The sequence below is a fragment of the Lynx rufus genome, unplaced genomic scaffold, assembly GCF_022079265.1.
Source record: "Lynx rufus isolate CCGP_SWC_20201006 ecotype Redwood Valley unplaced genomic scaffold, mLynRuf1.p SCAF_7, whole genome shotgun sequence".
In the NCBI taxonomy this organism is placed as follows: domain Eukaryota; kingdom Metazoa; phylum Chordata; class Mammalia; order Carnivora; family Felidae; genus Lynx; species Lynx rufus.
This window is the reverse complement of record NW_025814889.1, coordinates 66,961,944-66,973,958: the sequence shown is the minus strand read 5'-3', so window position 1 is coordinate 66,973,958 and position 12,015 is coordinate 66,961,944. Positions and strand designations below refer to the sequence as shown.

The window sequence follows — 12,015 nt, the reverse complement described above, 5'->3', positions numbered from 1 at the left end:
CAACCTTGTCATGAACTACACCCACCCATTAATAATGTCTCTGCTCCTCTCAATGATGATACACATGAAGGACCAGGAGTATCAGGGCAATTTTATTACTTGTGATTTTTCTGAATGATTATTTTGGAGCAGTTTTTATTTAATTAAAATTTTTTTTCAGAATCTGATCTGATCTTTTTTTTTTGTAAGCACACAGCTGCCAAAAGTGTTCTAAACGCTTATCCTTAAAGGAGAGGAATGTAATTGAAAGATTAAATGTACTTACCTTTATGTGTCAGTAGAATAAACATAATCTATACATCTGAATTTGTTTTAAATAAGATGTTACATAAATAAAATACATGAGTTATTTGATTTTTTTTAGATGTTTATACTGCATGTTAATCTCAAAGTATTTTCTTGAGATCAACTGCATAATATAGGTATGGAAAGGCTGATACTTTTAAGCTGCTTAAACTATACCAAGTACAGGTAGAACAAATAGGATTGGTTATATCCTAACCAAGACTGTCAAAGTTCCTGGATTATAACTAGGATTTTTGCCATTCCATGTCTTATCAGGCATGTTTCTTCTGTTTCTGTTCTTCTTCCTCCCTTTCCTCCTCCTCCTCTTTGTTCTTCTTCGTGGTCCAATCTATAGTAAAAAGTAAATTCTCTTTGTTTGCGTAAACTTTATTTATTTAGTTATTTTGAGAGAGAAAGAGAGAGGGAGAGACAGGGAGGGAGAGAGAATGGGGAGGGGCATTGTGAGTGACAGACTCTCAAGCAGGCTTCGCACCAGCAGCACAGAGCCCAATGTAGGGCTCAAACCCACACCATGAGATCATGACCTGAGCTGAAGTTGGACACTTAACTGACTGGGCCACCCAAGTGCCCCTAGTAATAAGTAAATTGTTATTTACATCCATTGTCTCTTTTAACTTGGAAGAAAAGTGTAAGTGTCCTCCTTGATATCCTTTAGTGCAGAAGATATTGAACTGCTAATTTGATGAGCAGTGTTATTTTTTTTACAACTTTCAAACAACTTCCATTTGTCTATGGCTGGAGAAGGGTCTGAATCAGAGAGTGGAAACCCATTCAGCTGATGTAACCTGTGTCTCATGGCTGAAATCTGTGCTAGGGATGGGGGCCATAGTCTAGCCCAGAGGTGCTTAGAGGAAAAACACAGAAAGAGAAAAAAATGGAAGTTAAATCCACAGAAGCTCGAGAGTCCTATAAACTTTGCTTTAAAAACATTTGCTTAGCTCCAGTTTTACCTCAAACATCAGGCTGAGTGTTTGGATTCAAAGATGAATATGACAGAAAATCTTTCCCTCATCGACTTGATGCCTTACTGGGGGTGACAGACAGAGTATGATAAATTCAGTGAGGTGATTGAGATATGTATAGGGAGTTATAGGAAGAGATAGTAGGGTCACCCAACAAGAATGGAGGAATTGATAAAGGCTTTTCTGGAGGAGGTGACATTTGAACTGAAACATAAAGGAAGAAAAAGAGTTAGCAAGGCAAAAGACAAGGTGGAAAGGGCGGGGGGGGGGGTTGCAGAGAAGAGTCCCTCTGGGCAATGACTAAACTAAAACATTGGGACTTAGCCACAGTATTGTGTGCCTGAGGCCTTCAAGCAGGTTGGTGCCCTGAACAAGTACATAGCATAGAATGATAGAACATAAGACCAGAGGGTGAACCATGCCAGCATCCCTTTCTGATAAACTTGTACTTTTGTAGCCTTTGAAGAACATCTTTATTATCCTTTTCTTTTTTCCCAACCTATGTTAGGATCCCTAAGACCTCCCTTATCTTTGAGACTTGCTATGAAGACTCATGGGGCTTAGCATGTGGTTGTTTTTATGGCAAAGATCCATGAGAGCAGTGTAGGAAGGATACACAGCTAGATCATAAGGCAAAAAACCACAGATGTTGTCTGGAGGAATCCATGTCTAGTTTTCCTTATGATCTTTCCCTTCTATGGGACATAATACAGAATTCATTTCCCTCTAGAGTGAAAATGCAGCAGCATGTGCACAATGTTTATGTCCAGGGAAGTCCCTTGTTACTTAGCACCTGAAGCTTTTCCTGGGGACTGGTCACATAGGTTCTATCTGTCTGGGATTCAGGACTCCCAGAAGGAAAGCAGGAGTTTAGCATAAGCCATATTGTTTGTGCAAACAACATAGGTACAGTAAGTACCTTCGGTAGCTAACTAGTGACTGGGGATGCTCTGAGAATCAAGTTTCCAGATGCCAGACAAAGTCCAACTTTGTAAGCAGGCCATTCTAAGGATAGTAGTGTTTGGGCTGCTATGTTAACTCTTTTCTATACACTATTTTTTTTTTTTTTATAACTTTTAATAACTGAAAAAAAAAGACTTGAAAATACCTGGTTTACTTCCAGTGATGTGACACTGCTCAACTTTACACTGATACAGATGAACTTCAAGGCATTCGGAAGTTGCAAGTCTCTGCCTTTAGCTTTAACTTTCTGGCGTTGAGAAAAGAAGCTAGTATTGGGCTGGATGTGTATTCTCAGAGTTACGAGTACAACAGTGAGGTGTTAGTTTGTTCTATTGCCCAGATGACCATAGTGCTCAGACTAAGCTCAGTCCAGCAGAGGAGTCTGATCTGGTGACTTTCCTGGTGGGGGCCTCTATCCTCTGGCCAGGTTGGTCATGTCAAACCATAATTATCTCTAAATAAGTCATACATGCATAAGCAGGAGCTAAGTTTTTACTAAGCACTCATATGATGTTTAACATACTAACTGGTCTCACACTAACTGGTTTCTACAAGAAAAACACTGGCAAATCTTAGCCAGCCTTTATGCATGGGAAAATAAAGATTAGGTTTGTCATTTCTTTATAACCTCATGTTCTATATTATCAACTAATGCAGTCACCTTAACATGCAATTATCACGTCTGTGAAGCAAGTCCTTGAGCCTCCCTCTAGTGGTAGGCTTTGAGGTACACATTGCCTTCAAGACCACCATGATCTTCACTTCAGAAAGTAAATTCCCTTTTACGGGTCCTAGATGGGCTCCATTTTAGATAATACTATCACGTATCAAGTATTACTGAATTTCTATCAAAGTATCTGCTAAACAGTGAGGAAGAAAGGGAACATCAGAGAAAGGAATTAGTTGTCCACAGTCCACATGCACAAAATTACAAGTTAAAAGGGGATAAATCATATATATTTTTGATTAACATATGTTATTTATAGTATGTTTGCTTTTGTAGAATGATTTTATAATAAAATGTGTATATTTTAAAAACCTGCACCTATGTTAGGGGCTCACTGACATTTTAAATAGTTTACTTTCAGTGGCTGTTTGATTTATTGACTTCCTACTAGTTTTACTTGTTTGCTTTTTCTCCTCTTCTTTACTAGTCTGTTACAGTTGTTCTGAAATAGTGGTGATTTACTTGTATTTATTTACAAAACTGTTGCATGTGAACCTATTGTTTTTGTCTTTTATGTACATATGAATGAGCTGCATGCTGATGTGTGACTTCTGAATACCTTCACACATACACACACACACACACACACACACACACACACACACACCACTCTCTTACTCTCTGCTTGAAAACAAAAATAAAAATAAAGGAAAATATTTAAGTAAATTGACATATTAAAATATAGCAAGTATGTCTACCCCTATATAGTTTTTGAAGTTGGCTTAGTACATTAAAGGGAGCTCATGCAACATTTACTCTCTCTTGTATTTTACTCTGTGGGTTTTCATATGTTTGGATAGCATGGGATAAATACATACTCTGAAAAATATATACATACTCTGATAAACACATGATCTCATTTCCATCCTGTGAATGTTGTTCTTCTATATTTTATGATTCAAACTTGTGGTTTTTCTATTTTGGACCCTTTTTCTCATTTTAGGACACATAATCAAAGGGGTTTCTTAGAAGTATTTTTCTACATTTCTATTTGGACTCAGTTACAAAAACCAAAGTGCCCATATTGAGATGTTGATATTTATTATAGCATGGGGATTGCAGTCACTCAAATTGTGGCATGTGGATAATACTTAGATTTTGGACATTTTTTTTTTAGAAAATGTAGAGGATAGTACTGATGAGGATGCACCTTTGAACAGCCCAGGATCAGAAGGAAGGTAGGAGAGCCTTTAGAAACTTAATAGATTTTATTTGTTTCTGTAATTTTTTAAATACTTTTATCTTGTTGCTTCAATCAATTATCATAAAACAAATAATTTTGAATTTTATGGCTAAGTGAATAGCACTAGAAATAGTATTATGGAAACCAAACTAAGTCATACTTAACCACCACAAAAATACCGGGATATTTAAGGAAAGAAAATGAATAATTTTGTGATTCATTTTGATTTTAAATATTGTCTTTTTTGCCCTGTAGACCTATAAGATGTTTTCTATCGTTAAAAACATAGAAGACAGCGTTTTCTATAAGTCCCCTTTTAACCCATGGTTAATTATTTATTTGCATCTAGCACACTATCTTCAGACCTTATGAAACTTTGTGGTGAAGTGAAACCTAAAAGCAAGGTAAGGAGAATTGAAAATAACAGGTAAGCATCCTTCCCCACAGTTTTCTGTTATCACTAATAAACACATAGGCCTCAGACCCTTAAGAAGGTTAGCAAGTTGGCATGCTTTTACCATCACTCCCGTGTATAACAACTTTAGTTCTGTAATTACCATATTCTCCTTTGAAACAAACATTATGTCAAAATATTTCTCCTTTGTGGAACTTGTGCTTTACCGTATTATTGCACTTCTTCCACTGGAGAAGCTATGATTATGGAGACCAATTCTTATTTTCTTCTAGGTTTTTCCTGAAAGTTTCATTACTCATTAAGGAAGTTATGTGGTAATTTATTAAGGTCACCTAAGTTTCCTAATAATTATAAAGGAGATTGTAGACCCTGTGGTGGCATACAGCATAAATTTGCAAAATTTGTTAATTGGCAGGAGGTTTTTGAAATTTTAACATTTAGTATCTTCTTAAGTGTATCACATATATTTTGTTAAAGTAGTATCCTGAGGTGGTTTGAATAATAAGCTAACTCTTAATCATTAATTAGTTGTATTAAAAACTAATGAGACTATAATGCATATTTGTATAATTAAAAAAAATATCAATGCCACATGCTGTTAAATGTGTAAGATATTTGGTATGTTTCATATTCAGTGTTGGTAGCATTTGATACTAGATGAATTAACTAACCATCTTTAGATGTTTAAAAACAAAGAATTCTTGTAGTCCTTAGTAAATATTTGTTAAATGGATGGAAAGAATCAGGACCTGAAAGAATTAACACTGTGCAAATGGGTAAGACAGAGTTAAGGCCCATAGTGAATAGTCAGGTAATGCAAATGAATAATTTGGCTGGATGTAATGAGTAGGGGTCATTGTGATTACCTGACGAGGACATGCCTCACCTAAGCAAATAACCACCACTCAACTCTTGCTCATTTTTGCCATGAGGATTATAGGCCTAAGACAACTAGATCTTCTATTTTTTCCTAAAGAAGCCTTAAATACAGATTTTTATGTAGAATTTCCTGATCTTTAACACACTGGTCAAGCCAATCAAAAAAACATCTCCAGGCTGTATTTATGATCCTTGAGCTTGGTAACATATGGTTTTATTTTATTATTCTAAGTGACTAAGCAGAAGTTACTCCCACACTCAAAGAAAACATTCTGGTATGGTTTGGATCCAGTCTTAGGTAGAGGTGAAAATCTCTTAAGGTCCTGAATGTCTTTCAGGCCCTGTGAAAGCCTAGATATTCATGCCCTTCTGGGACACCAGAGAGAGGTGTAAAGTGGTGCTCTAAACATTATCTACTGAAGGAACCGCTACAGTTTGGAATTCCTAAGAAAAGGATTCCTCCCTACCTTGGGCTGTTGGCAGTGAAGAGAACTGAGAGTGTAAAAAACGCCGGAGAGTTTTCTTTTTCCAAAAATTTTCTGAGGTGCCACTTACTACCCTTTTGAACTTCATTCAAAGATGCCTGAAAGGATCTCATATCATTTCTGTTTCTTTCTTTTTTAAATTTATTTATTTATTTTGACAGAGAGAGAGAGAGAGAGAGAGAGAGAGAGTATGAGCATGCTTGCACGAGCAGGGGAGGGGCAGAGAGAGAGGGAGAGAGAGGATCCCAAGCAGGCTCCGTGCTGTCAGCCTGAAACTAGATGCAAGGCTCAAACTCATGAACCGTGAGATCACGACCTGAGCCAAAATCAAGAGTCAGTCGCTTAACTGACTGTTCCACCCAAGCGCCTCTCATTTATTTTCATCGTTGAAAAAGTAAAGTTAACTGTATACGTTAAATAGGTATGTACTAGCACTATGCTATGTACAGGGGAAATAAAGATGAATAAAACAGGGTGTTTGCTCTTTAAAGGCTTATAATCTGGTAAACACCTTGATTATCCATCAATACCTTAGTGATAATAACAACTGAACAACAACAGGGTAGTCAGTTCATTTTCAAGAGTAAGGAAAGGAATTTGTATAGTGAATTTAGATTCTAGGAAAATAACCTTCACTTGCCTAACCGTGCTACTAAAGCTCGTGTAGGCTCGTGTTGAATTATCCAGCAGGCAGGTTAAAAACACAGCTAATGCATCAGGAGAATGGGGTCACAAAAACTGAGAAGCAGACTTAAAAAAATGATATTAAAATAAAATTTAAAACAAAGTGATATTAAATGAGCATCTGAGCATGGGGTAAATCAGAATTTAGTTGAGCTTCCCTGCAGTTAACTTTTGGTTTAATTTCTTCTTTCTTTTTTAAAAAAATTTTATGTTGAGGGAGGTGGCCATGAGTGGCAGGGTAACATAGTCATATTGGTGGCAAGTTGTTTGTTTTTGAATCTGGCTTTGCCACTTACTAGTTGTGTGACTTTGGGTAAATTACTTAGCGTCTCTGTGCGTTAGTCTCCTCATTGGTGAATTGGGATAATGATAGTACATACTAATGTAATTAAGTGTTCGAACATTGCCTGGCATACAATAAGTATTATATAAATATTGGCTATTATTATGGCCTTTAAAGGTCTCATATGGCTATAGCTCTGGCTTGTCACTATCTTACATGCTATGTTTGACACTTGCTAGGAAATGACACGCTAAATATTTTTACCTATTTCAAACTAATATTAAATCTCTATTCCCTAATCATCTCTGCAAAAGTTTGCTTCTGATTGCTTTTCCTTCCATTCTCTGACTAGGCCCGAAGGAGAACCACCACTCAAATGGAATTGCTGTATGCAGATAGCAGTGAACTAGCCTCAGACACTAGTACAGGAGATGCCTCCTTGCCTGGCGCTCTTACACCTGTTGCAGAAGGGCAAGAGATTGGAATGAATACAGAGACAAGTGGTACTTCTGCTAGGGAAAAAGAGCTCCCTCCCCCATCTGGCTTCCCTTCTAAGATAGGCAGCATGTAAGTCTGGCCCAGCTACACTAACTTCCTTTTCTTTGGCTTTTCTTTTTCTTTCTTTTTAAAAATTTTTTATATGCATGTTGCTAATTTCTTATTTCTATTTTTTTAAAATTCTGTAAACAAGATCTCCGGTTTTCAAAGGAATTTCTGTTAGGTGTTATCTCCCCTAATTTTTTTGACATTTGAAATCATTTAAGATGAGATGTTCTTTGTTCAATTCTATTGCTTGTTTCTAAGTTTTAGGGTCATTCTTCAGGATTATAATTTTCATAAAGGCTGAGTTGTGAATTATAGACAAAATTTTTTAGGAACACTTAAATCAGGTAGTTATATCTATAAAACCATCATACAAAACAGAAGCTTTAAAACATCTTTTATTTGCTTTAAATGAACATGATTTTTCGTTCTAAGAGTCTGGTCAGGATAGCAAACCTTTGCTAACCCTATAAGGAAAAAGAAATATCAATCACAAACAGTCATTTTAAGGCTTCCTAATTTTTTGCCTTGAAGTACTTGCCATTGCATGTCTGGGATGAGTGTATGCACAAAATATTTTTTTTGTATTGTTAAAGCTTTAAAGGAGGTAATATTCTCTTTCCCATTTATGTAATATGAACATTCTATTCAAAACAACTATTGTCTTGAGGATGAAGATTTCCCAACTCAGGCTAGTATGTGTATGTATGCTATGTGTGTATGTGTGTTTGGACAGTTATATTAAAATTAGATCATTCACCAGCAAAGTTTTTTTTTTTTTTTTTAATGTTTATTTATTTTGAGAGAAAGAGAGAGAGCACAAGCAGGGGAGGGGCAGAGAGAGAAAGACAGAGAGAATCCCAAGCCGGCTCTGCGCCATCAGCACAGAGCCTGATGTGGGGCTCAAACTCATGAACTGTGAGATCATGACCTGAGCTGAAATCAAGAGTCGGATGCTTAACCGACTGAGTCACCCAGGTGCCCTTGGTAAAGAGTTATAATAATATTTTTTTTGCCGTAATCCTCACATATGATCTACCAAATGATTTATGGAATGAACGCATTACTGCATTGAGGAATATTGCCAAAAAAAATGGCACACATTACATGACTCTGCAAATAATAAAATATAACAAACTTTCCCCCTTTGAATATCTGTTTCCCATAATTTCCTTTTTTGTTTTGTTACCTTTTTTTAACTTCCTTCATTTTATGAAGATATTTCTGCCATCTTCCATTGAGTAAGCCCATCTGCTACCTTTAGATCCAAATGTAATTTTAATGATGACAACTTTCTTGCATGTGCTTGATGTGGCCTATGTAATTAACTATTGGATTTGCTGATAGAGATTGCTAACCAGTATAGCTTATGGCTTCAGTGCTTTTTTGATAAGATGACTGTTAAAGAAATGCTTTTGGTGAAGGTAATGATATAAACAGAACAGATTTTAAGAATAGATTGAGTAGAGACTTTTGGAACTTCAAGACTTAATCTATGGCCTGGAATCCAGATTCAGGTAATACCTTCTTTTTGCCCTCCCCCCACCCCTTTATTTTTTTCATTTTTTAAGTGTATCCTTTATTACAGGTTGTAGAATATATGTTTTTGACTGTGTCTCTTCACATGATTTGTTCTCAAGTGTTCATAAATTCAGACACTTGTGTAATTCTGTTCAAATTTAAGACATTCTCGGTGTGGTAACTCTTAATGTCATTACTGCATGACTTTAATTGCTTGATGTAAAATAATTTACTTAAGTGGCCCTTATGATTTAACTGATGAAGGATTTTTGAATTGTGATTTCTTGTGGTCAGAAGTCAGGGACATGAAATTTAAATATTTAGTTTTACCATTCTGGTAATTGTACATTCTAATTCCATAGTGTTTTCTTCTTATTAATATAACTAGTCAACAATAATAAAAATTCATTTTTTAATCAGAATCTATTATCACATACACAAAAATAATAGTCTTAAATTGTTGATTATACAGCCACTATTCAACATTTAAAATTTATAATAAGAATGTTTTTATTACTAAAATTTATATAGCTACTAGGACCTAAATATTAGGTAAAATTATTGTGTGTCATTTGTGTGTGTGTATGATTACTGGTAGTACTGTTTTTGACTGTGTCTTAAGTATTATTTCATTAAATCTCACTGTTTCTCATATTTTGATATTCTAATATTTTGTGTTCTTATAAGATTATAAAGACAATTTTTTCCCAACTGTAACAATTACAATCAACCTAATCATTTATGTTTAAAATCAGTTATTGATTTTGGCCATTTGGCAGTATAGCATTGATATTTACATTCAAAGATAATAGGTTTGCATATATTTAATAAGATTGCCAATTTAAAAGTTAAATATACAGGTGTCAAGCTTCCATCAACTAAAATTACCCATGTAATATATTCCTATCATAGTTTTGTTTTTTTGTTCCCGGGTAATACTCTTTCTCAAGTTGCAGTTATTGATATATTAAAAATTTTAGTTTGAAACTCTGCCAGACAAACTTGTATGTATATATTTAATAAAGTTTGATGATTAAAAGAGGCTTTTTCTATTTTAGTTCCAAACAGTCATCTCTATCAGAAAAAAAACTACCAGAGCCTTCCCCTATAACCAGGAGAAAAGCATACGAAAAAGAAAAATCAAAGGCCAAGGAACAAAAACAGTAAGTTACTTATACTAGATTACATAAAATCTCTGGTGCACTTAGATGCTAAAGGACAACAGTGAAATTATTTTCCACATGCAGGCTAGATCTATGGTTGTGACTGATTTGACTAATCAAGACGATCAAGTCAGCTGTTGGTTTGGCTCAGTGTTTCTTGGTCACACACATACCTGTAAACATATTTGAACACTTGTCCCTAATCATGTATTCTTATTTATTTTCCAGTTATTTGAGCATATCATTGTAAAAAGTTCATGTACACTTGAGATGAAGTTTAGTGAATCTATATTTCAGATAGTCTTCTAGAAAGATTTGAAATTGAGTTTAACTGATAAAACTGACATTGACTTTACCTCTGTAAAATAGCTGACAGGAAACTAGTGTTCATCATAGGGTGTGTTAGTTGTACCATTTTCTTGCTGTTCTTTTACATTTAATTTTTTTTCCTGAAATCTCTTAAAAGCTGTTTGTGTGTTTTGTGAGGGTTAATTTACTTAACAGTGCATAGTATAATCTGATGATCCACTTAAATGGGCATTTATAAATTGCAATGTCACAACATGAAGCTGAGTGAATGGATGAGAGCCACTGAAACCTCTCTCCCTTGTGGCACACCCACTCCTCCCTCAGGTCACCTAAGGTGCTACATGCGACAGGTAGATCTCTGACATGGCCTTGAGGGAGGGAGAGTTTTGGTGCCAGTCTCCATTTAAATATTAGTAAAGCTAATTTCTTTAACATGTAAGTAAACATAAAAAAGTAGTTTTCATATATTTTCTGTACCCAAGTGGACAATCTTATACCATCCTCTCTCCTGTGCCGACATGCACACTCTACTTTGACCACTGGATTAGCTGACTTGAATGTCGTGGACGTTCTCCTTCTAATCATCCTTGCTTCCTGTACTTAAAGTTGTAATTTTCCTATTTCTACTGGATTGAATGTCTCAGGGATATTTGGGAGATGGGGGATGGAGCAGATAAGTAATGTAAAAATAAAAGTGAGTAAATCTTGGAAAAGGCAAATCAGTTTTAAACACTCTGGCTCTCTTTCCCCTGTACTCATCTGTAAAGTGAGTAATTTGGTTTTAACTCTAAAACTGTAATTATAAATTTGGCTTGGTTTATTTGTATTGACTGTAGATTTCAGCAGACAAGTTTTTCCTTAGTGCCATCTTGTGGGCAATGTAACAAAATCCAGTGGAAAAGGTTTTTTTTTTTTTTTTTTTTTTTTTTTTTAATTGTTCAGAGTGTATTTTATCTTACAAAAAAGGAAGAGAGGAAGAAGAAATTCTCTAATGAAAAGCTTTTTTAAAAAAGCATGTTTCTTATAACATTCCTAACAAATCATAACTGATTAAAACCACCTATTTAATGTTCTTTTTTTCTTGTAGCTCAGATTCTGGAACCTCAGAGGCTAGTCTTTCACCTCCTTCTTCCCCACCAAGCCGGCCCCGTAATGAACTGAATGTTTTTAACCGTCTTACTGTTTCTCAGGGAAACACATCAGTTCAGCAGGATAAGTAAGTCTTTATGGAAAAGAGCCCCTCTATTTATTACCGTAGTCTGAACCTTTCAATAGAGTCTGCAGAACACATTTAGCCATCTCTTTGTGTGGGAGATGAAGTCTGACTTGTGAACTCTGGCCATATTTGATGTGTTTTTCCAACAGGAAATGAACAATATAGAAAAGATTAGAGAAAATTATTTTCCTGCTGAACATTTTTCCCTGTTGTAGATTTGCATTGCTAAACTTCCAGCACTTGTCTTGCCTTTTCATTTCTATGTAAATTAGAATTCAAATATCTTTGAGACCACTCTAAGTTTAAATTTGTTGGGATACTAAAAGCCTCTAGTCCAGATAGCCTGAGTTGAAAAGAGGCAACTTATTTTACTTTC

The 12,015-nt window shown here is 35.4% G+C and overlaps 1 protein-coding gene across 1 annotated transcript in view; it reads left to right on the top strand.

Annotated features, from left to right (window-relative positions):
* The window catches only part of KIF21A (kinesin family member 21A), an 81,046-nt gene that overhangs the window by 47,849 nt on the left and 21,182 nt on the right, over positions 1-12,015 (top strand). The window contains exons 25-29 of the mRNA XM_047066342.1: positions 4,076-4,136; positions 4,491-4,545; positions 7,240-7,454; positions 10,010-10,114; positions 11,511-11,639. Coding sequence (XP_046922298.1) covers positions 4,076-4,136; positions 4,491-4,545; positions 7,240-7,454; positions 10,010-10,114; positions 11,511-11,639 — 565 coding nt within the window. The remainder of the gene's footprint in view (positions 1-4,075; positions 4,137-4,490; positions 4,546-7,239; positions 7,455-10,009; positions 10,115-11,510; positions 11,640-12,015) is intronic.